The following is a 26,217-nucleotide window of genomic DNA, read 5'->3' on the forward strand; positions in this document are numbered from 1 at the left end:
ACCCCTGCTTCCCCTCACTTTGCCCTGCCCATGTATATGGTGGAGGTGTTGGGGGTGTAGATTTCTGTGGTGCCTCTCCGCCTATTTCTTTAGCCATGGTCCGCAGGCTCGCACCTGCACCTTTGGACCTGGCCTGAAGACAAATAGTGGTGGCCCGCTTCCTCACGCCAGCCATGGTCCGCAGGTATGTGGACAGGCTAGGGTAGTATATGGACAGGCTAGGGTAGTATATGGACAAGCTGGTGTAAAGGGAAACTCTGATGTAAGGTGGTCTCTGATCACCAGAGCCCCCTTACATCAGAGTCTGCAGCGTTCCCCCTTACATCACAGTCTGCAGCATCAGAGTTCACATCAAAAGGGTAGGGCAAGGGGGAAGTTTGCAGACTCTAATTTAAAGGGGAAATATTTGGACTGTGGTGTAAAAGGAAACTCTGATGTAGGGGGGTTTCTGGCCTCCAGATCCCCCCTCCTTACATCAGCATACACTATGGTATAGGGGGTACACTGATGTAAGAGGGGAGTAAGGGCACTGATATAAGGGGGAACTTTCATATCAGTGTTCCCCTTATCTTAGGGTCTCTACTCCCCTCTTGCATCAGTGACCCCCCTGCAGATTCTTTTCAGCAGATGGCAGGGCAGTCTGTCTGTGGCATGTAGCTGTCATGCACTGACCTAAGGTTTCTGGTGCAGTTCAGGGCACTTAGGGCAGGAATAGATCCTCTTCTCCTGCTCCCCCTCCTTGCAGTATGTTTTAAATATGTGGAAAAAGCACCCTTACGTGCACAAGGTTAGCGAGCCCCCCCCGAGCTGAGCCCTTCAGTGGACCGCCCTGTCCCCCAAGCCCAGCCCTTCAGTAGACTGCCCCTCCCCCGAGCCCTTCAGTGGACCGCCCCCCAAATCGAGCCGATCGCTTTACTGGACCACCAGAGCAGTCAGCGGACCCCCTTGCCCTCTGCCCGAGCCAAGATGTGTAACGAACCAAGCAGCATGGGGAGAGGAGGGGAAGCAGCAGCAGAATGACAATGACTGGATCAACACAGGAGCTTATCTTGTTCCCGCAATTGAAAATTACGGACTGGATGGAGATGAGAGCAAAGCTCGCTGTTTTTTTCACAAACATAACTCTGCTCTGGGGGGGTTCAGCTGCCCCCGACTGATGTGCGCTCTAGGCCAGCGCCTACCTTGCCTATAGGTAGCGCCAGCCCTGAATGTGAAGTGCTGTATATCAATTTCTTTGCTAAGAACAAATCTGTACTATGACATAGCAACCTTTTTTTACACCTGGTGCAGAGAAGCACTTGGCGGGAATGTACTTCAAAGGCTCCCTTTCTGTATACAAGGATATTGCAGTTCTTGAGAAAAGGTTGGAAAGCTCTGCTGCTTATGGGCATTCTGATCCCCTGACACATAGGGGTTGATTTAGGAAAGGGAAGTTGCAAGTGCAGTTGCTCCAGAACTTAGTAAATGAGCAGAAACTTTGCTGACTTCCATCATCTATGCATATGCAAGCAAAAATGCATTTTTTTTTTTTTTTTTTTTTTTCCTTGTACGTAATTGGGTACTCTTTGCAAAGTGAAGCCTTACCTCATTTACTAACTTCTGAAGCAACTGCACTTGCAAAGGGCAACTGCATTTTACAAAGTGCACAGTCTATTTGCCTTTAGTAAATCAACCCCATAATGAACTCAGGAATATGAATTGTTTCTTGTGCTTATTATACCAGGTTGTATAAAAAGAGCCTCCTGCTAATCAATGTGTATAAGCAATTGTCCTGCACAGTTCCAACTAATGAAAAATATCTTGCTGCCAAAAGAGGGCAGATCTATAAATCGAACTGCAAGCTGCAAACTGGAGACATTGCCCTAGCAACCAGAGGAAATTACCACATTAACAGTGAACGCAACAAGCGATAATGGATGTTGGTGTTGTCATGTTATGTAACAAGGCCGCACTGCGTAAATATAAATCTTTTCATTAAATAATACCTTCTCTGACTTTCTGTTTGGCATATGATACAAGTGGAAAACAAATGATTTACGAATTGATTTAGAGAGTCATATAATATAGGAAATTCGTTCTCCCTTTTATAAACTTTCCAAATAAGTACCACAATGGCTGGTCAACAATTTTTAAAATTCTTTTGTGTCTGTACAACATTGTGTATTTGTGATTGAGCAACTGAAAACTTGTATAGTAATGGTGTGGGTGGAATTGTAGACATTTTTTTTTTTAGATTTGGGCAAGATTAAAGTCCAACTCTGGACTTGGGATCCCCCTTCCTTCCAGCTCTTACTCACGTGTGTAAAGTCCATTGCCGTCATGGGTCCTCTTTGCTCTCTTCTTCCTCCAGCAGTAAACCAGTCCTAAATGCTGCAGAGAGTGGCACACGAAGCTGTGAAGCTCTCTGCAGCATTCTCCTTTGATCTCAGCATGGGATTGGAGCCTTGACACCCTGGGCTCACAGGTAGTAGGTTAAATGCTGGTGGGTATCACTCATCCTGCAAGAGGAATAGGTGGGTCTGCAACGGACGGTGCCAGAGAAGTCATGGGCGAGCATGACAGCCAGAGCTACTTTTTTATTTTTCTGAGTTGCTGAGGGATCCTTTATAATGTATTTTTTTGTGGGAAAATGTGTGTTACTGTAAAATACAGTATGTGTGGTTGTAATGCATTACTTACCTCTGGGGTTTGTCCCACCAACTGGGTGTGGAAGTCCTGCACCTGGTCTATATGTTATGGAGGGAGGAGATTAGGTAGATGCCTGTAGGCAAAATAGAGGGCCATAATGCAGTAGTGTGCTGTGAATGGGACATTTCTCCTAGAGAGAAATGCACTTGGTGGACCCGATATCGTGGAGCAAGAAGGGCCAAGGGGAAAAGAAAGATATGGAGATGCAGTGACAAAGAGCAGGAGAATCCTCATAGCAGGACTTGGGGTCTACGAACACCATTGTAGCCATGGCTTGGTAGGGACACTTAGACTGCAAAAAAAAAATGCACGTAAATTGTAAGCCTAAAAGTCATGTCTGGCTAGTTAACCTTCTCAAGGATTTTACATCTCCAATGATGTGGAATGCCAATGTACCATTTATATGGACTGTACTGTAATCTATAATCCACTCAGGGCAACCATCATATAGTTATTAGTAATGCGCCCCAGTCCAGTCCTCCAATTACTTTTTATAGAAACAGTCCTTCCTATGAAAGATCTTTAATCTGTCGAATTAATACGTTTGGGGAGCATAATCCACTGTCTTTAGGAAGTCTAGCAATGTTGCACTTCTGTAGGCTGAGGTTATCAACTAGCCAATACACATAATGTGATAGCCTGACATTCCTGCCAGTCCTTTCCCTCAATTAAAATGTACTCTCTGCTGCCTAGAAGTGATTTGCAACCTTCTGTGCATGCTCAGCTACAACCCTTTAGGAAACAATCAGTGAGTGAGCATAGCCAAGGATAATTGTTTGTTTTTTATCTGAAGATCTCCATTTATATTTGGCTGTTGCTATAAATTCATCTTGCAGAAACCATATTATCATGGAAAAATACGAAAAATATTTCCTTGAGTCATTATTAGGTCACATCTGCCCAGCAGATTTTGAACGGCACTAACTCAAAATGTTTGCTTACCTGTGCCAGTGTTTTGCGAGGGCTGACGGGGTCACAATCTGTGGCTTCGATGGTCATAGTGTATGAAGGTTTTATCTCAAAATCAGGGTTAGTCACTAGCTCAATGATTCCTGATGTGGGGTTTATCCAGAATCTATGAATTATGTCTGAGTTCCCATCTCGTATACTATAGGTTACACACTCTGGTCGATCTTTGTCTGTAGCAGTCACTTGCCCCAGTACAGTGCCATCTTTTAATAAAAGAATACCAGTAGATTAGTGCTTTCTGTTACCTTAAGGGTACATGAACATAGGCACTGGTGCAGCTATTCAGAAATATATTTAAGTGAAAACAATTGTGCCTGGAGTTCAGCTTCAGAGTGACCCTTGCATTCCACTTGCCCTCCCATCTACTGTAACAGTACTTTTGCACAGTGGCGTATCAATAGGGGGGGCGGGGGGCGGTCCGCCCCGGGTGCCACACATTAGGGGGGTGTCAGGGTGTCAGGGAAGACCAGGGTGACACCCGGGGCCGGCCGCCAGACTGCTTCTGCCGCGGAGGAGGAGGAACTGTTTAAAGCAGAGGATGTGAGAGAGACTCACTGTCACTCCCGAGCCCTGAATACACAGCGATCGGCGGGCGCTGCCGGAGTTAACTGTGCTGGTTAATGAGAAGGCGATTGGTTGCTAGGACTGCCTATCAACCAATCACCTGCTCATTAACTAGCACAGTAACTTCTGCAGTTCCCGCCGAGGCGCCGACCGCTGTGTATTCAGGGGTCGGGAGTGACAGTGAGTCTCTCTCACATCCTCTGCTTTAAACAGTTCCTCCTCCTCCGCTCTGCTCCTAAAAAGGTAGGGGGGCGGGGGTTGTATTGTAAAGGGGTTCTTTGGAGGGGGGGGGGTTGTATTGTAAAGGGGTTCTTTGGAGGGGGGGGCTTTGTATTGTAAAGGGGTTATTTTGAGGGGGGTGGCTTTGTATTGTAAAGGGGTTCTTTGGAGGGGGGGCTTTGTATTGTAAAGGGGTTATTTTGAGGGGGGGGTTTGTATTGTAAAGGGGTTATATTGGGGGACTGTGTAATGTAAAGGGTTGTATGGGGGATGGGGCTGTGTAATGTAACGGGTTCTATTGGGGGGCTGTGTAATGTAAAGGGTTCCGTGGGGGGGTGGGGGCTGTGTAATGTAAAGGGTTCCAATGGGGGGCTGTGTAATGTAAAGGGGTCCAGGGGCTGTGTAATGTAAAGGGGTCCAGGGGTACGGGGGCTGTGTAATGTAAAGGGGTCCAGGGGTAAGAGGGCTGTGTAATGTAAAGGGGTCCAGGGGTACGGGGGCTGTGTAATGTAAAGGTGTCCAGGGGTACGGGGGCTGTGTAATGTAAAGGTGTCCAGGGGTAAGGGGGCTGTGTAATGTAAAGGGGTCCAGGGGTAAGGGGGCTGTGTAATGTAAAGGGGTCCAGGGGAATGGGGGCTGTGTAATGTAAAAGGGGGTCTTCATACATTTTACACGTGACACGTCAATGGGCAGTTCGTCACCTCGGGGGGTGCCAGATATAGGATCTGCCCCGGGTGCCAAATGCTCTAGGTACGCCCCTGCTTTTGCATAAAGGTTATAACTTCTTTGCTGCTCTCTCTCCCACATTTCAGCTCTCTAGCAGTCCCTAGAAAGCAGCCGTCAATCCCTGTGTAAAAACTGACTTTATCTTTAAAAGTTAGGGATGCACGGACTTGCAAAGTGTGCCTTTGTGCAGTAATTCAGCCTGGAAACATTGACCTTCTCACTCCTTTTCTAATAATTAATTTTATTTTCTATTGGCTAACAGCTCACTGTACTAGCAAATTACATAGCATAAGAAACATTTTTTAAAATACAGTAAAACCTTGATTTGAGAGTAACTTGGTTTAAGAGCGCTTTGCAAGACAAGCAAAATTTTCAAATAAATTTTGACTTGATATACAAGCGATGTCTTGATATACAAGTAGCCTCAAGTCACAGCTGAGTATAAAAGAGAAGAGAGGTTCCTCTAGGTGTAGCAATATGGTTAAATTTAATGAAGGTACAACATTTAGCAACTCACATGGTTGATGATTGGAACAGGCACATCTAAGTATGCAGGCATCCAGGCTAAAGCTGTCCACATAGACCATCCTCCGCACTGCCATCTATGTCATCCCGTCCATGCTGCTCCTCGCTTTCAGATCGTTTTACTGCAGGGTGGTCTTCCCGGTCAGGATTACAGACTGGCAGCCGGCGGTGCAGAAGATGGTCTATGTGGACAGCTTTACCCCGGATGCCTGCATACTTAGATGTGCCTGTTTTATTCATCAACCATGTGAGTTGCTAAATGTTATACCTTCATTAAATGGAACCATATTGCTACACTTGGAGGCACCTCTCTTCTCTTTGATACTCTGTAGCTCCTGCTGGATTTTGCTTCTAATGTGGAAGCGGCTATTTGTGGATGGACATTTTATGGTTATATAACATATCGCAATGCTATAATCTTTTTATATGGACTATAAACTGAAGGACTTATGAATAAATGGTTGTGGAACAAATCATCTGAGTTTCCATTATTTCTTATGGGGAAATTCTCTTTGATATAAGAGTGCTTTGGATTACAAGCATGTTTCCGGAACAAATTATGCTCGCAATCCAAGGTTTTACTGTATTGTTTTTATTTAGGTTTATATGAAATATTGAATATTAATATTTGCATTCTCCTTAAGGGATACAATGCTGGAAGAACATCATAGTTTACAGAACTCTATTAGTCATCAGAGTAATGTATTCTTTAGGATCAGTAGGAGGCTTCATTCAGACAATAGGAGTTGCAAAGCAAGCAGCATCTTCTGTGCTGTTTCTTTAGACTTCTCATGGTGCTCTAGGAAACCTCTGTCATGTATTAGGTGTTTATTCAGAAAACAAATATTGCATATAGATAGAAAAACAGGTAAAAGCAAAGAGTTAGTTCCCTATTGTCTTAAAAAAATAAAATTGTATTATTTTTTATTTTTTTTTCCATTCCAACATTCCTTACCCTTTGTCACATATACAGGCCCATCTCAAAAAAAATTTGAATATCGTCAAAATTTTATTTATTTCAGTAATTCTATTCAAAAAGTGAAACTCATATATTTTATATAGATGCATTACACCGAGCGTGAAATATTTCATGAATTTCTTTCTTTTAAATTTGGTGATTATGGCTTACAGCTAGTGAAAAGCAATAATTCTTTGTCTCAGAAAATGAAAGTACTACATAAGAACTAAAAAGGATTTTTAATACAGAAATGTTGGCCTACTGGAAAGTATGTCCATGTACAATATAGTATGCACTCAATACTTGGTCGGGTCCCCTTTTGCATGAATTACAGCATCAATGCGGTGTGGCATGGAGGGGATCAGCCTGTGGCATTGTTGAGGTGTTATGGAAGCCCAGATTGCTTTGATAGCGGCCTTCAGTTTGTCTACATTGTTGGGTCTGTTGTCTTTCATCTTTCTTTTGACAATACCCCGCACATTCTCTATAGGGTTTAGGTCAGGTGAGTTTGCTGGCCAATCAAGCACAGTGATACCATGATCATTAAACCAGGTATTGGTACGTTTAGCAGTGTGGGCAGGGGCCAAATCCTACTGGAAAACAAAATCAGCATATTCATAAAGCTGGTCAGCAGTGGGAAGCATAAAGTGCTCTAGAATTACCTGGTAGAGAATTGCGCTGACTTTGGACTTGATAAAACACAGTGGACCAGCAGATGACATGGCTCAACATCACGCTGGACCTCATGCAACTTGGATTCGGTGCCTCTCAACTCTTACTGAAATGCAAAATGTTACACAGTCCATGATGATTTGGGGAGCCATGTCATCTGCTGGTGTTGGTCCACTGTGTTTTATCAAGTCCAAAGCCTACCTTCATGCTTCCCTCTGCTGACCAGCTTTATGGAGATGTGATTTCATTTTCCAGCAGGACTTGGCATCTGCCCACACTGCCAAAAGTACAAATTCCTGGTTTAATGATCATTTTGGCACTGTGCTTGATTGGCCAGCAAACTCGCCTGACCTAAACCCCATAGAGAAGCTGTGGGATAATGTCAAGAAAGAAATGCTTGAAATATATCACTCTCTGTGTAACATATCTATATACAATTAATGAGTTTCACTTTATGAATTGAATTGCTGAAATAAATTAACTTTTTAATGATATTCTGATTTTATGAGATGCACCTGTATATTCATTTTCCAAATGTAATATTAGCAAATGTTGCCATTGTTTGAAGGGGGTGCTTTTGACTTATAGCTTCCTTAAAATAATTATTTTTTTCTACCAACAGACATTAGGATCATCATCTTGGTCAGTTAAAATCAGTGGACTGGTCAGAAGTAAATTCATGTCTATAGAATTTTAAGATGTACCAGTTCTTCTGACAATACCAAACTTGCTAGGCTGTCAGTGGTTATATACTGTATGAGGTGATATCTCTACAGACTTTACCTTTTGCGGTTTCCTGCACAGAGAAGTTATATGTGGTTGGGTTGAATTCTGGATCAAAATTGTTCACCGGAGTTACAGAGACAATTATTGTTGCAGTTACTGTAACAAAAATGTAAAATCTTAGATCAATCACAATGATGGCTAGGATTACAATGTTTTTAATCAATTTCCAGACACGCATATCAAAATACGCACACAGAAGCCAAATAGCAGTGCTGGGTCTTCAGATTCTTTGGGGCAACAGTATATATTGCAAAGGGAAGGACAAGGCCTGAAATACATTCCTAAAGATATGCTGCTCCAGGCTTTAGGGTGGCCTAGTCACTTTATTACATAATCTTTGCTGTACAGTCAATTTGAATTCTGTTCCACCTTGATTAGCAGAGGTGATGTGACCCACTTTGGAGGGCATGGAATCTTTTCTAGAAAAAGCATTTTGGCTCTTTTCTTTTTTATGTACCCATCCCAGGAACACTGTTGACTTATGGCACTTTTCCACTGCAAGTACCGGCTCGGCTCCACTCGGCCCCACTTGGCTCAGTTTGGTTTTCCACTGCATGGTACCACATGGTACGGTGTTGGAACGGTTTGGTACGGTTTGGTACGGTTTGCGTTTCCACTAAAGTAGTAAGTGGGTGGGATAACAACGATTCTCTGACCAATCAGTGGCTAGTAGTGACAAACAGTCAAGACTGCATGCAAAGGATTGTGGAATATGGTACCGCTACGGCCCTCTTGGAACCACAACCAAGGTGGTACTGTTCAAGCGAGCCATACCGTTAGGTTCCATGTAGTGGAAAAGCGCAGCCGTAGCGTACCGTACCAAACCGTTCCAACACCGTACCATGCTGTACCATGCAGTGGAAAAGCGCAAAAGCGAGCCGAACCGTTCGGTTCCATGCAGTGGAAAAGCGCCATTATATAGGTCAACCCAGCCTCAACTCTGCCTTACTTCCTCCATCGACCAGATTAAGATTTTCTACATTTTTTAAAGTTACTGTTTTCCTAAATAAATTTACAGTTCTATGAGAGACAACATCTGAAGGTGCAATCAAGGCTACCCATTTTTGCTACCTAGCAGCTGTCCAATTTCTCAAAAAGTAGATGGGGCAGCTTAAGATGTGCTGGGTTTGAAGTATCTGCCCATTACTATTCACTTAAAACAGCATAAAAAAGGCATTCGTATTTGGTAATAGATAGCATGAAGCTCTAAAGCCTCCAGAAAATGGTACCCTTAGAGCTGAATTCCAGGAATTTAGCCACTTTGTAAAATGTGCAAGTATACTATGAGTTAAGTGCAACATGGTGCATGCCACCTTGTGGACATATCTCTTTAATTTACATGTGACAATTTTTTGGAGCTCCAGGAGGACAGCTGTCACTGCATTTCCAGTGCTCTGACGCTAGACCTTCTGGATTTAGCTCCTTTAGTTGTAGAGTCACGTGCAGCTGCTCTGCCCACCCCTCCCCTCTTCCTGCCCAATCACAGAGACATTTCTATTATGTAATCTCATTCATAAAATACAAAGGCTTCTGAGAATGGTCAGCAGAGGGGAGGGGAGGGCAGAGCTGCTGTATGTGAAAAGACAGCGTCTCTCCTCTCAGAGCCAAAGAGTGTAGCAATAGCTATATTACTAGAGCTCCAAACAATTGTCAGATGTAAATTAAAAAAGATAAGTCCAGGGGGTGACATGCACTTCGTTGAACCAAACTTATATTGTGCCTTCACATTTTACAAAGTGACTGAATTACTGAAGTTCGGCTTTAACTCAATAAAGGGAGGAAATGCCAAGGGGGTGCATCTATAGGTAAAATAGAAGAGTCATTTTTTTATAATTCTGCCAATATACAGATAAATAAAGAGTCTAGTAAAAATAAAAAGGACAAACTAACCTGTATGGGTCGTATCTGAGGAATCTGAAACTGATACCATTATTTCATATGTAGTCACTGGATCAGTATCATACACCAAATTTTCATTTACCTAAAACATTATAAAGGAAATGTATTGTATTCAATAAGTCACCCACAACAGCTAATAGAATTTATCTTTAAGTTATCCGACTAAAAGGAAAGCTAAATGGAAATGTGTTTGGTTATTATGGGTAACTGCACTTAGTTCATCTTTGTTCATGGCCATTGCTCATCATACTGTTTTAAAATCCAATGTCAGCCCCTTTATTTTTAAATTTGGGTTAGTGGAGAAGATCAATAAGCCTATGTCAAGTTTTTATTGCTGTGTCCCTTTTTTGGGAGATATTCCCTCACCTCCCTTTCTATTTGATGGGTGAGAAGAAGGAAGTCATAGCGAGTGGCAGGATCAACAGGCAATTTCCCCAAAAGCAAACTTATATTTAAAAAAAGTTAAATATAAACCATAAAGTTCGGTAGGTAAGTGTTAATGTCTTTTAAGGATAAGGGGTGGTATAACTGATTTATTTAGCAGAAATGGGAATTTAAAAAAATCATACTATTTATAACATTGATCTGTAAAATATTTGTGACATATCTGGTTGAAAGAAACACAGCCTCACCTTTATAACATTTGGATTGTTTGTTTGTTGAAATAATTTGTCTGGTCCAATTGGGCCGCTGCTGGGAAGGTATTTCAAGGGATTTGGAGGTACATCCAGGTCGTGGCAATTCAATGTTGCAATAACGGTGTCTTTTCTAATAGGTTCTGGATTCGTAAAACTATAAAAACATATACAATAAGATACTGAACAATCATATCACAAAATACTGTGAACACCAGGGCTGCCTTTGACATTTGGTTCTAGAACAGATGTCCCCACTGAAATACCAGTATGTCTCCTCACCTCCTGTACCAGGGACAGCCATAACATTGCCTATTACATTTTATTACAGTGACATTGGTCCCCAGAAACAAATGCAGAAAGTGACTCTCCTGAGTAGGGACACAGACATCAATAAAAACTTGGCGTAAAAGGATGAAAGTGCCAGGAATTGCTGTAGAAAGTCCAGAAAGTTTTCTTTTTTAAAAGGCCATTTGCATCTGTCAAAATGGTACATGCAAAATAATTGATGTCCCATTGATTATTTGTGTACAGTTTTTATTATGTTTATCGTTTTACGTCCCCTACCTAATGGGACATCAGTTATTTTCTATTTACCATTTTAACGGGAGCTAATTGACATTTTTTTTACTAATTATATTCTTCATGTTGCTCTTATAGCCCTGATAAATGGGAACCCGTCAACCCCTTGAAACACATAGGCTTTTACAGAATGTGATTTTCTTCAATCAAAGTTTATTGGAAAATGTTTACATAAAAAAATTTCATACATAGATGGTACTGTCATTCCACCAACCACAATACAATACAGAAAAATCTCAATGAAGACAAAATAGCAACACATAGGCATGCGCAGGGGGTGTGTCAAGTGTGCCTGGGTAAACCCTAATCACTACATGTGGTGCCAAAGCCCCCTACTACCAGGCTTCCCCCACTTTGTTGACGCCCCCCCCCTCGCAGTGCTGCTGGCTTTACCCATAAGTTTGTAACTATAATGCTGGCCATACACAAAATTATATTCTATACAAGATAAGGGCCTTCGGTGTGCGTAGGGGGTGTGCCAGGTGTGCCTGGGTGCACCCTCATCATGATGTGTGGTGCTGATTCCCCCTCCTGGCCAGGCTTGCCCCCACAGTGCTGCTGGCTTTCCTCTTCTCCTCTCCCCTCGTCTGCTGCGGGGAATGTTTCAGAATGGAGAACAGGGGAAGATACTAGTAAATATGTCATTTACCGGCCCCTTCCTTTTCTAAATAAACACAGTGAACACTCACTATCTTCATTCATAACAGAAGCACTAATATTATGAGCGATATTTCCATGAATATGACTGCATATAACATACATGAGGAGAGTTCTCACCTGTACAAATACTCATCACAGAATGGAGGGTTGTCATTAATCGGGAGGATAGTAGCTGTGACAAATATTGATGCACATTTATTGTCCCGGTCGCAGACCTTCACATTATAGGACTGAATGTTGACAAATCCAAAAGCCTCACTGTCCATGATGGATATTATGATCACTGTTCCGGTCTCTGTTGAAAAGAAATTACTTTTTTTTTTTTTTCTTTCAACATAATTGTAATCTATCATTAAAGTAGAACTACAGTATCTCACAAAGTGACTACAATGTAAAGTAGTGAGTGTACAGCTTGTATAACAGTGTAAATTTGCTGTCCCCTCAAAATAACTCAACACACTAACATTAATATCTAAACCACTGGCAACAAAAGTGAGAACACCCCTAAGTCAAAATGTCCAAATCGGGCCCAAAGTGTCAATATTTTGTGTGGCCACCATTATTTTCCAGCACTGCCTAAACCCTCTTGGGCATGGAGTTCACCAGAGCTTCACAGTTTGCCACTGGAGTCCTCTTCCACTGCTCCATAACCACATCACGGAGCTGCTGGATGTTAGAGGCCTTGGGCTCCTCCACCTTTTGTTTGACAAAGATGCTCCACAGATGCTCCAATAGGGTTTAGGTCTGGACACATGCTTGGCCAGTCCATCACCTTTACCCTCAGCTTCTTTAGCAAGGCAGTGATCATCTTGGAGGTGTGTCTGGGGTCGTTATCATGTTGGAATACTGCCCTGCGGCCCAGTCTCTGAAGGGAGGGGATCATGCTCTGCTTCAGTATATCACAGTACATGTTGGCACTTATGATTCCCTCAATGAACTGTAGCTCCCCAGTGCCGGCAGCACTCATGCAGCCCCAGACCATGACACTCACACCACCATGCTTGACTGTAGGCAAGACACACTTGTCTTTGTACTCCTCTTCTGGTTGCCGCCACACGCTTGAAACTATCTGAACCAAATAAGTTTATCTTGGTCTCATCAGACCACAGGACATGGTTCCAGTAATCCATGTCCTTAGTCTGCTTGTCTTCAGCAAACTGGTTGCGGGCTTTCTTGTGCATCATCTTTAGAAGAGGCTTCCTTCTGGGTCGACAGCCATGCAGACCAATTTGATGCAGTGTGCGGCATATGGTCTGAGCACTGACAGGCTGACCTTCCACCCCTTCAACCTCTTCAACAATGCTGGCAGTACTCATATGCCTATTTCCCAAAGACAACTTCTGGATATGACCCTGAGCACGTGCACTCAACTTCTTTGCTCGACCATGGCGAGGCCTGTTCTTAGTGAAACCCATCCTGTATAACCGCTTTATGGTCTTGGCCACTGTGCTGCAGCTCAGTTTCAGGGTCTTGACAATCTTCTTATAGCCTAGGCCATCTTTATGTAGAGCAACAATTCTTTTTTCAGATCCTCAGAGAGTTCTTTGCCATGAGGTGCCATGCTGAACTTCCAGTGACTAGTATGAGAGAGTGATGACACCAAATTTAACACACCTGCTCTCCATTCACACCTGAGACCTTGTAACACTAACAAGTCACATGACATTGGGGAGGGAAATAGTCAATTGGACCCAATTTGGATATTTTCACTTTAGGGGTGTACTCACTTTTGTTGCCAGCGGTTTAGACATTAATGGCTGTGTGTTGAGTTATTTTGAGTGGACAGCAAATTTACACTGTTATACAAGCTGTACACTCACTACTTTACATTGTAGCAAAGTGTCATTTCTTCAGTGTTGTCACATTAAAAGATATAATAAAATACTTACAAAAATATGAGGGGCGTACTCACTTTTGTGAGATACTGTATAAGCAATTTTATTTTCATTTTGGAAAGAGCAAGGAAGGCTTATAACCCCTGCCAGCTTTTTTTTCGCCATCTGTGTCTTATTGGGGAGATTTCCCTTTACTTCCTGCCACATAGCCAAACAGGAAGTGAGGGGAAATCCCTGAAAATAAAGGAATTCCTTGGGGGCCACCAGAACTAGTGTCCCCATTGGAAGATTTCCCCTCTCTTACCTTTATGACAACTCAAAAATATGGGATTTTCTCTTACCTTCACTTTCAATGATAATGATAAAATAGGACCAAAAGAGAGGGTGAATCTCCTCAACAGAGACACAGACAGCAATAAAAACTAACAGGTGTTCTAATCCCTCTCCAATCTATCCAAAACTACAAAACAAAAGAAATGAATTCCTTTAGTTATACATTAAAGCCCAATAAACTAGCCAAATACATTCCAGGTGCTTTAAAACAAAAAGTGTTTAAAGTCTTAGAGTTCGTTTTCATCGAAGCATCACCACCCTGAGTAGAAAAGGCTGTCCCTTGCCAGTATACTGGCCTTTGCGTTTTGTTTGAAAGCAGCTACCCCTCTGCAGAGATATAGCACATTCCAGGCCAAGTCAAAGCTAGAGCTCTCCAATCAGCAGGAAGCATAAACTTTGCTGTTTGAACTTGTTGTCTGTTGTCATCTCATGACTACGGCCATCACTACACAGCACATGACTCCTTACAGCAGGTCAGCAGATTGCAGTGCATAGTGGGAAATTCCCTCACTGCCAAACAATATTCAGAAAATCACAGGGAGTGTGTTGTGCGCTTGTAGCAGGCATTTTAGCTCAGAGCTTTAGCTACTGAGCTCTGTAATAAAAATGCTTTTTAAGCATGGCTTTTGGTACACATGTGAAAAGGAGCTGATCTGCTGCCTGGAAGTCATAATAATAAATCCTCATATACAGGCAGTCCCTGAGTTACAAACATCCAGCTTGCAAATGACTCATACTTACAAACAGAGAGAGACAACAAGAAGTGAGAAGAAATCTACCCCTAGGAAGAAAAATTCACTCCTGTAAGAGTTATCATGGGAAAAAGGTGTCTCCACTGAAGGGTTATCACCAATCCTTGTATCCACAACAAACCAAAAATTTCAAAATCCAATTGTCACACGGACAGAAAATGAGGTGCAATCTTCAGAACAGGGGCACAGACAGCAAAAGGAATTAAGGAGGAAAAAGGAATTAAGGAGGAAAAGAATATATAAAACCACTGTACTTTACTGTTAAACAGCCGGATCTTATTGGTCCTTATTTGTCTAGTGTCTGTCTATATTACACCACAGCTAGGAAAGTTTTCACTTTGCCAAAATTTCAGTTTTGGGTATGTAGCACTGCCCCCTTGGGGACTGTTGGATATTACACTTTCGGGTCCCCCTGGGTTACTGTTAGCAATACTGGCATTCAAAATTTAACACTTCTTGGCTCAGTCAATTACCAGTCCAGGGGTATTCAGTTGTTTTTGGGGTTTTATTTTAAAAAGGGATGGGAGAAGGGAATACTGTGATACTCCAAATTAACTATTCATAGGATTGAAGACTTATAATTCTTGATAGAGCCAGGCTGTTGATTCACCCTGCCAATTAACTAAATTCTCTTCAGGACACTTTCCTAGCATCCTCTTTCTCGACCACTGACACCCGTCCTCTGACTATCCTACTTCCCGGTGGCCCCCCTCAGGTCAAGCCCCTTGACACGATCCCCTGTACTCACGATAATGTTTTTTCTAGGGTCTCCCGTGTCTCCCCCTCTGTCAGTTTTCCTGGACCTCTGTGTTCAGCTCCGTTCCTCTGGCCCTCAGGAGGACCTCCTGATGCCACGTGCCACTGCTACAGAGGAGGAGGCAGCTACCCCCCTCCCTCCGGAACTCTGCTCACCAGCCAAAGACCCACAGCACATGTACTCTTGGCTTTTATACAGTATCCCAGAATGCACCAAGACCGCCTGTCTCTGCCAATCACCAGGACTGTATCAAAGCCTTTGTACCCATTGGTCAGGTTTCCTCCCACTGTCCAACATGCCTCCCTATTGGACCAGTGTGAAACACTCTCTAGACTCAATGAATCACACACTGAGCACACTGAGCAGACCTCATTTACACAGCCTGCTCTCCGCTAGACAGAAAGCAATATAGATTTGCCTGCTGCTCCTCTCATAGCCAGACAGAGCTAAAAGCTATACTCTCTCACTAGCACCTACCTAGGAGGGTGTTATAGGTAATTCAGCAAAATGCATTGGAGTCAATAGGGCAGGTGAAATAGTTTGGATTGGATTTTGAAGGGCTAGCACACCTGACAAGTTTTACTGCTGTCCTTTTTTTTTTTTTTTATACAGGGAAACGGGGGAAATACTCTAACAGAGATATTTCTTCTGCTGACAGCTGCCTAGAAGGGATTGCCCCACCTTAGAGAGGTTTTCTCTAGGGCATGAAATAAAGTTAAATCTCCCCAATAGGACATAGATGGTAAAACACCTGGCAGGGGTTTAACTATTACCTACTCTATCCAAAATGAATAAATAAACACTTTGTGGTGGTTATTAGGGTAGGATGGGCTTTAAATGGTTCCTAAGTGCAAAAATCTGGGACCTGTTAGAATTAGATTTTTAGATTAGAGTTAGATTTTAGTTAAAGAAAAAAAAAAAAGTCATGTGATTTGTTCTGTAAGAAAATTTTGGCAAAGCAATTCATGGGAAAATTTGATGCTAATTTCAAACAGATGCAACAGCCAGAGAATGAAGCTGTTAAACTGATTTGCGATTGCACAATTCCAGAGAATTTTAGAGACTTTGAAAAAATGACATCCAGGATTTTTTGCCCATCTCAAACTGGATGTAACCATCAACATAGGATCAGAAAACAGAACTTGTTATGCCAGTACCTTTATGAATGGTGAAGTATGGATTTCCAGGGTCCAAATAAAATGTGAGATCATTCATTAGATCAGCATCAAAGCCATTGCAAGTGTTAACTGTTGTTCCAATTGGAAGTTCCTCAATGAGCTGGATATTAGCTCTGTTTCCAGATCGCTCTGTCTTTGTGCTGTTACTGTTTTCAGTGATACTGGAAAAGCTGTGTAATGAAGACAATATATTTATATTATATATCAAAGTGGTAAATCCAGCAATTCTACTTCTGATATACTTGGAAGAAAAATCACCTCATGGGCAATCGCGTGGTGTTGAATAATATCTTCCATATTTCAGAAAATAATAATTTCTCCGCAATTAATTGCCTTCACTCTCCCGTTTTTTTTCAAGATTCATTCTGCCCAATGTTAATATTTCAGCTTTCTTTGGACACCTGAGAGGTTGGATAGGGACATCTAAAGAATCCCAGACTGACCAGAAGACACTGCTCAACAAAAGGCCAAGTAGTCTTTTATAAAGGTGGGATTACTTCAAAAAGACGTGTGAAAATATTGGCTTTTAACCACTTTACCACCGGAGGATTTTGCTGTCTTACGTCCAGGCCACTTTTTGCTATTCGGCACTGTGCGACTTTACCTGACAATTGCGCGGACATGCAACGCCGTACCCAAACAAAATTATGTCCTTTTTTCCCACAAATAGAGATTTCTTTTGGTGGTATTTGATCACCTGTGCGATTTTACTTTTTGCGCTATAAACAAAAAAAGAGCGACAATTTTGAAAAAATAACAATATTTTTCAAATTTTTTTATATGAAATTCCCCCACCCCCGAAAATGTAAAAAGCTAATTTTTTTTATCATTTTAGGCCAATTTGTTTTTTGCCACATATTTTTGGTTAAAAAAAATCGCAATAAGCGTATTTTGATTGGTTTGCGCAAAAGTTATTGCGTTTACTAACTAAAGGAAAGATTTCTGTCATTTTTGGTGTTTCTTTTTTAACGAGTAATGGCGGCGATCTGCGATTTTTTTTTGCGGGACTGCGACATTGCGGCGGACAGATCGGACTCTTGACTAACATTTTTGACACTTTTGGGGGTACCAGTGACATTACTACAGTAATCAGTGCTATATATATGCACTGTTACTGTAAAAATTACACTGGCAGGGAAGGGGTTAATTTTTATTGGTGATCAAGGGGTTAATGTATGCCTGGTGCTTACTAACGTGTGTGGGGGGAGGTGACTGAGTGACACAGGGACAGATCGCAGGTTCAGCTATGCTGAACCCTGCAATCTGACCCTGTCTGTCACTTGGGAGATCCGCCCGCTTTGTTTACACAAGCGGGCGGATCTCCAGACTCGATTCCCCGACGATCAGGGAAGAGCGGTGGTGATCACCGACGCTCCTCCCCTGGCCCGACTCCTGCTGTAACTGAATACAGCGGGAGCGAGCCTCCGGCGGCGCGCCGCCCACAAGGGGAGGAGTCCAGCGACGTAGGTCTACGTCGCTGGACGGGAACGAGCCACTTTGCCGCAGTACAGTCAACGTGACTGGTCGGCAAATGGTTAAACTTTGGCATTCATTACAGCTACAATATACAGACCTTAAGATGTATACCTAAAGTTTACATATAGAATTTTATTACAAAGTTTAAAAACAAAGATACATAGAATCAGTTAATAAATACACTGCTCAAACAAATTAAAGGAACACTTTTTCAAGTTAGTTAAACTCCTGGGATATTGATCTGGTCAGTTAAGAAGCAGAGGGGGTTGCTAATCAGTTTGAGCTGGTTTGGTGTTAATAAAATTAACAGCAGGTGCACTATATGGGCAAAAATAATGGCCTCCAAAACAGGAATGGTTTTACAGGTGGAGGTCACTGACATTTTTCCCTACTCATCTTTTCTGACTTTTTTTTTACTAGTTTTGCATTTGGCTAGGGTCAGTGTCACTATTGGTACTGTGAGGCGAAACCTGGACCCTATAGAAATTGCACAGGCAGTCCAACTCCTCCAGGATGGCACATCAGTACTTGCCATTGCCAGAAGGTTTGCTGTTTCTCCCAGCACAGTCTCAAGAGCATAGAGGAGATTCCAGGAGACAGGTAGTTACTCTAGGAGCGCTGAACAGAGCCATAGAAGGTGTATAACCCATCAGCAGGACCGATATCTGCTCCTTTGTGCAAGGGGGGGACAGGATGAGCACTGCCAGAGCGTTACAAAATGATCTCCAGTAGGCCCCTGGTGTGAATTTCTCTGACCAAACAATCAGAAACAGACTTCATGAGGGTGGCTTGAGGGCCTGACAGCCTCTAGTGGGCCCTGTGCTCACTGCTGAGCACTGTAAAGCTTGATTGGCATTTGCCATTGAATACCAGAAGTGGCAGGCCCACCAATGGCACCCTGTGCTTTTCACAGATGAGAGCAGGTTCCCCCTGAGAAAATGTGACAAATGTGAAAGGGTCTGGAGAAGCCGTAGAGAACGTTATGCTGCCTGTAACATCATTCAGCATGACTGGTTTGGTGGTGGGTCAGTGATGGTCTGGGGAGGCATATCCATGGAGGGACGCACAGACCTCTACAGGTTAGACAATGGCACCCTGACTGCCATTAGGTATCGGGATGAAATCCTTGGACCCATTGTCAGACCCTACGCTGGTGCAGTGGGTCCTGGGTTCCTCCTGGTGCATGACAATGCCTGGCCTCATGTGGCGACAGTATGCAGCCAGTTCCTGGAGGATGAAGGAATTGATACCATTGAATGGCCCCAAGGCTTGCCTGACCTAAATCCAATTAGAACACCTGGGGTTTATTATGTTTCGGTCCATCTGACGCCGCCAGGTTGCACCTCAGTCTGTTCAGGAGCTCAGTAAGGCCCTGGTCCAGATCTGGGAGGAAATGCCCCAGAATACCATAGGTTGATCATTTTCATTTCCATCAAACTTTGTTGCATCCTTTCGTTCCTAACACATTACCCAGTCCATATCAGTATAGATATCCAGCATGATATTTTTCCCCATTGAGATCTGATGAGTTTTCAAAGTGTTTCTTTAATTTTTTTGAGCAGTGTAAAAAAGAGGATTACTGCCATATAAATCAAATCCACGCATTTCCCGGTTATCGCCACTTCTTTAAGACATTATATCCCCATAGGGGGAGGGGGATAGCCCCCCTTTTTTGGTTTCAAGCTTTTATATGCAAATTGTAAATATATACCTTTGCATTATATTCATTGTATACTTTTTTGAATTTTAGATTTAAAATGTTTCATGTTGGATATCTGTCGTGTATGAATATAATGTCTTAAAGATGCTTTAGTAACCTCAAAACGCTTTGATTTGATTTTGGCTTTGTTCAGGTCTCCGGCCAGCTGGCAGACATGCTGACTGGTGGCCAGGGTCTCCCAGTGGGACAGGAGACCCGGCCGTAGCAGGGGAAGGCGGCATAAGGGGGGGACAACGGCCGCTGCTTGTTATAATGGCTGAGCAGGTAATTAGCCACATCGTTTGCTATCACAAGAAAGCCGACCATCGACTCTAAATAACAGTACTGGGGTGATGCCTAGAGCTGCAGGCATCATCCTGGTACAACCACTTCAGCAAATGGCATACAGGTATGTGATTTTGTGTGAAGTGGTTAATAACTGACCACATTAAACAGAAGAACAAACCGTGGTCATTTCTCTAGCATTGTTGAGACTTCAGCCAACCAATGATCAGATCCTGACACACCCCCTCTGCACAGCTATTCACTGACAAGCTCAGTGTGCTGCTGCTTTTCCTAACCCTAGCTCTTATGCAGCTGAGAACAGAGGGAATGTGATTACTATAAAAAAAAAGGGGGAAAAAGGTATTTATAATGTTTTTTTTAAATCTATACAAAAATGTTTTGCCTTTCATTTCAACTTTAACTGAATGGGTTGTTTTACAAGGTGGTCGTTTACAATCACTGTAAAGTTAAAGCTTCTCCACATACCCAATCACATCCTGCAGAACACTGGTACATTTTTTTTTTTTTGGCCTCGTCTATAACTCCATATGCCATCAGGCATGTTACCTAACTATACATATAGTTTTTCCCATTATCAGAGTTATAGGCACTCCGAAGTTAAGGAATTCCTCCTTAAGTAACTTATTACACAGAAAGAAGGAACTGATTCTAAAGTATATATAAAGCTGAAAACTTTGACTTGCATATGATTGGATGGTTGAAGTCAGTAGAGCTTTACTGTATTTACTAAGCTTAATGAAAATTCTCTTTGCGAAGTCAAGGGCCTATATTAGTATAGGAAATTAACCCCTATATCTCTAAAAAGTGAGGGAAATTCCTTCTTAGAAACAGGAACAAGTCCCCATTAGAAGATTCCCCCTTTATTCTTGTTCTGTTGACAATTCAAAATTTTGAAGCTCAGTCCTAGTGCCAATGGGAAATTAGAGAGATTGGATCTTCATAGCGGATGGCATTGAATACCTGACAGAGGTTCTAACCCCCCACCACTATCCTACAAAGGAAGTTTTGGTTTTAGATACACTTTAACACCTTCTTAGTCCTGCAGCGGAGCTACCCTTGGATATGGAACTGGCTAAAAGGGCGTGTCCAAAGGGTGGTAATAAACAGCGCATACTCAGACTGGTCTGAGGTAGTAAGCGGGGCGCCCCAGGGCTCAGTCCTGGGACCAATCTTGTTCAATTTATTCATAAACAGCATTGAGGACGGGATCAGTAGTTCGTTATCAGTTTTTGCAGATGACACAAAATTGGCCAGGGCAATAACTGCACAGCATGAAGCTGATATCCTACAGAATGACCTGGACAAAATAACGGAGTGGGCAACGACATGGCAAATGAGGTTTAATGTGGAGAAGTGTAAGGTTTTGCATTTGGGGACTAAAAACATAAAAACACAATACACGTTAGGAGGGGAACCCTTGGGGGAATCAAAAATGGAGAAGGATCTGGGAGTCTTGGTTGATGATAGATTAGGCAACAGCATGCAATGTCAAGCGGCAGCTGCCAAAGCCAGCAGAATATTAGCATGCATAAAGAAAGGGATGTATTCCAGAGATAAGACTATAATCCTTCCACTTTATAAAACTCTGGTCAGACCGCATCTGGAGTATTCTGTCCTGTTCTGGTCGCCAGTCCTCAGGAGGGATGTGTTGGAGCTGGAGAGAGTCCAGAGAAGGGCAACTAAACTGATTAGGGGATTGGAGGACCTTAATTATGAAGAGCGTCTGCATTCGCTTGATTTATTCTCCCTGGAGAAGAGACGCCTGAGGGGGGACATGATAGCAATTTATAAATATCTCAATGGGGATCTCAGCTTAGAAAAAAAGCTGTTCAGTCGAAGGGATTGCATGAGGACAAGAGGGCATACAATGCGATTAGAGGAGAAGCGTTTTAACCTCAGGCAACGTGGGTTTTTTTTTACTGTTAGGGCTACAAGATTGTGGAATTCTCTACCACAAGAGGTGGTTTCTGCAGGAAGTATGGTGGCTTTCAAAAGACTCTTAGATGTACATCTCAAGGATCAGGACATTCAGGGCTATGTGAGATGATTACAGCCACACACACCTACACAGGTTGAACTGGATGGACTATTGTCTTTATTCAACCTCACCTACTATGTAACTATATAACTATGTACCCTTCATAGTACATCTGAACATCAGATTGGTTGTACTGCAAAGATCTACAGTGACTTTAAATTTTTCTCCAGTGCAAATGCAGCGCACACAGTGTAATGGGTTTGCTCCTTCTCAGGTAAATGAGGAGTATTGCTAAGAGCAATTGCATACATTTTTCTACTCTTAGGAAAGTCTCTGCATTGCCAGAAAGGCGAGTCGCATTGCTTGCAAATAGTTCAACTTGTAGCGCTGTCCTGAGATTATACAAAGACTAGGCATCATGCGAGTTCCCCTTTACTGGATGCCACCCCACAAAATTATTAACAATGAATTACATTACAATATCTGTCACCCCACAATTTACTTACAGACAAGTCAGAGTTGGCTCATTGTCATTTATATTAGTTATATAGACCTTTATGTTTCCTGATTTTGCAAGAGTCCCATCACTTATGGTTACAGTTAGAGTATAGCTGAAAGATAATAATAGTAATAATAATAATAATAATAACAATAACAATAATAATAATAATGACAATAATAACAATAAAGGTAATACTCAGTGGAAAGAAACATTATACCGTGTTTCCCCAAAAATAAGACCAGGTCTTATATTAATTGTGGCTGCAAAAAACACACTAGGGCTTATTTTCAGGGGATGTCTTATCTATGTCCTCTGTCTTCTCTCCCGCTGTCAGCTCAGGACTCAGGAGTCATCCCAAAAAGAATCCTTAAAGTCATTGTAAAAATAAATAATTCAGTTTGTAAAAAGATTATATAATGTCCAGAGAGTCTCCTTTTGTAACTTTATAAAAAGATTATATAAAGTCCAGTGAGTCTCTTTTTGTAACTTGTCGAAAATGTCTTATTCACAGTGCCGCTGGGCGCTCACGTGGTCCGCCGGAGCTCTTCTTCCCCACTCTGAGCACTCCTGAGGGAAAGGCCAAGATCCCTGCTGACATCAGCCCGGGTTTGAGCACTACAGAGGGAGGGACCCCTGACATCAGCTGGGAAAAGAGGAGAAGATCTCCAGCGGGTCACGTGAGCGCCCAGTGGCACTGTAAATAAGGTTACAATAAAGTTACAAAAGGTGACACACTGGACATTATTTAATCTTTTTACAAAACTGATTATATTTTTTTACAAGGAATTTACAAGGGCTTATTTTCGGGGTAGGGCTTGTATTGCAGCCCTCCCTGAAAGTCACAAGGGGTCTTATTTTCGTGATGGGGCTTATTTTCGGGGGAATCACGGTAGCAGGATTCCAGTCTTTATCTAACTAAGTCTAAATCGGCTCCCACCTTCTGCCTAACTCCTATCCTACTACCCAGCAGAAGGAAAATGCTTATCCTTAAAGTGGTTCTAAATGTAGAAGGTTTTTTTTTTTTTATCTTAATGCATTATATGCATTAAGATGATGCATAGAATGCATTAAGCCCATGAGCCCATCTAGATCCAGCAATGTTGCCTGAGAGACTCGGCTGTACAGGACTCTTCCTCCTGTTTGGCCGAGACAGCAGCAGGAAGCCATTGGCTCCTGCTGCTGTCAATCAGTGAGCCAATGAAGAAAGAGAAGGTGCAGTGCTAGGCCTGTCTGAATGGACACAGGGAGCTGCAGCTCGGCTTGGGTGCCCCCATAGTAAGGTGCTTTCTGTGAGGGCACTCAGCAGGAGGGAGGGGCAAGGGGGGACAAAGAGGGACCTGAGAAGAGGAGGTTAAGGTCTGCTCTGTGCAAAACCACTACACAGAACCGGTAAGTATGACATGTTTGTTATTTTAAAAAAAATTAAAAAGGAGACTTTAGTATCACTTTAGGCTGGCCAAATATTTTACATATTTCTTGTTCAATTTCCTTTAGATTTACCTTCAGCTATGCAGTGCAAGGGCCTGCCTGATTGTATACAAATTTAAAGTGTTCAGGTTGGACTTTATATTATATGGCTATGGTAAATGTAAAGGAAAATTGTATAGTGTATGGCCAGCCTGACTTATTCTTGTCCTTCCGGTCACGTCATCTCCCGAGCAGTTGGCTTTAGGGGAGAGGCAAGATCACTGACAACAGATGGAATGCCTGGGCAGTGACCTCACTATAGGCTTAGTATGGGGCATCTGTTGTTGGCTGTCCCCCCCCCCCCCCCTTCACCTGAGGCGGGCTGCTGGGAGCCAATCCCATGGCCAGACCGTAGCCTCCTGAGAATAGAAAGCTATAAGAGCCTTTCTTCTTCAGGGTAGTTAGATTAGGAGTTAGGAGGGTTGTGGGAGTCCGGTTTTAGGGTTGGGTAGATACACTATATTGTCAAAAGTATTGGGACACCTGCCTTTACACGCACATGAACTTTAATGGCATCCCAGTCTTAGTCTGTAGGGCTCAATATTGAGTTGGCCCACCCTTTGCAGCTATAACAGCTTCAACTCTTCTGGAAAGGCTGTCCACAAGGTTTAGGAATGTGTCTATGAGAATAATTGACCATTTGTCCAGAACCACATTTGTGAGGTCAGGCACTGATGTTGGATGAGAAGGCCTTGCTCACAGCCTCCCCTCTAATTCATCCAAAAGATGTTCTATCGGGTTGAGGTCAGGACTTTGTGCAGGCCAGTCAAGTTCCTCCACCCCAAACTAGCTTATCTATTCTATATGAGGATGTTGTGTATGTGAGGATGCTGAGGGACAGTCCTCCACTGGAGGGTGGGGGAGCACCTTCTGGTGCAGGTGCCAAGAATATGGTATGTATAGGAACTTCTCTTCTCTATCATCTCCCGATGAACAGGGGCGGCCACACACTGATCGAAATTTGGCTGGTCTGCTGAACTGGCTGAATTTTAATCTGTCTATGGCCAGCTTTAGACTAGATAATTTTTTCAGTCGCTAACCAAAAACAAATGTACAGATCAAGAGTTCTGATCTCAGTCTGACTTTCCTGGTGCCCTTTTTTAGTGAATCAAAATTTTTGAAGCAAGAGACAACCAGGCAATTAGCAAGCAATGGCAGTTTCGATATTCATACGTACATTAATAAACTGTTTGCAGTTGGCCACTTATTCCTATGTCAAAGAAAAGACATTGGTTACCTCTTTGTGTTACTTTCATAATCAAACATTTCCGTGGTTGAGATTGTTCCTGTGTTGTCAATCTGAAACCCAGAGTTTCCCGGAGTAATCCTGATAGAATACTGTGAACAGATTAAGCAGCAATAGTAATGTGCAACTGGAGGAAATGTTCTAAATAAATTGCATCATAGTAACTGTACTTTATGAAAAGGGAAGGCTAAAGCATGTTTGAAATTTTTCTCCTTTGGTTTTAAATGATAATGGCACTGAATTCTTCTAAAGTGTGGCAAGGGCAAGCATAAGGTCCCTAGAGGAGAGCTGCTTGGGCCGAGTGGAGTTCCTGAACTGCAAAACTGCATCACATTAAAGTATATGCTTAGCCAAAATAACAATAAAAAAAGAAAGTATACAATACATCTCTGCAATACGTGCACTTGTCCATGTCTTATCTCTTTAAAGACCTTGCAAGTGCAGAAAAATAGCTCTTGATCTGCCGGAAATAAACTCAGCTCCTAAATGATGTATTATTTGTGGATTGAGTGGTGTTAGCCCTGCACTTTAGCTTTTGCTAAACTGCTCAAACCCTCCCACTCTCCTCATCTCTACAACATAGGTCCTAATTATTCTGTAATCCAAGATAAGAACTGGAAGGGCTAACTTGATAACACAGGATGTGTACACAAGACAGCTCTTAAAGAAGACCTTTACCCTAAATTAAGTTTAACCCCTTTACGAACACCTACCACATATGTGTGACATCATAAGGGTGGGCTTTAATGTCCACATGCTGCACATATGTGTCCTTGGGCGGCCAATGTTTCTGTGCTGAGAGCAT

The 26,217-nt window shown here is 42.6% G+C and overlaps 1 protein-coding gene across 1 annotated transcript in view; it reads right to left on the reverse strand.

Annotated features, from left to right (window-relative positions):
• The window catches only part of LOC309561467 (cadherin-related family member 3-like), an 84,205-nt gene that overhangs the window by 22,668 nt on the left and 35,320 nt on the right, over nucleotides 1–26,217 (reverse strand). The window contains exons 5-12 of the mRNA XM_082265405.1: nucleotides 25,404–25,504; nucleotides 22,704–22,808; nucleotides 16,718–16,908; nucleotides 12,001–12,178; nucleotides 10,639–10,798; nucleotides 9,998–10,088; nucleotides 8,105–8,203; nucleotides 3,631–3,860 (exon numbers count right to left, since the gene is read on the reverse strand). Coding sequence (XP_082121531.1) covers nucleotides 3,631–3,860; nucleotides 8,105–8,203; nucleotides 9,998–10,088; nucleotides 10,639–10,798; nucleotides 12,001–12,178; nucleotides 16,718–16,908; nucleotides 22,704–22,808; nucleotides 25,404–25,504 — 1,155 coding nt within the window. The remainder of the gene's footprint in view (nucleotides 1–3,630; nucleotides 3,861–8,104; nucleotides 8,204–9,997; nucleotides 10,089–10,638; nucleotides 10,799–12,000; nucleotides 12,179–16,717; nucleotides 16,909–22,703; nucleotides 22,809–25,403; nucleotides 25,505–26,217) is intronic.

The sequence above is a fragment of the Pelophylax lessonae genome (assembly GCF_965119305.1).
Source record: "Pelophylax lessonae genome assembly, chromosome: 8".
Lineage (NCBI taxonomy): Eukaryota > Metazoa > Chordata > Amphibia > Anura > Ranidae > Pelophylax > Pelophylax lessonae.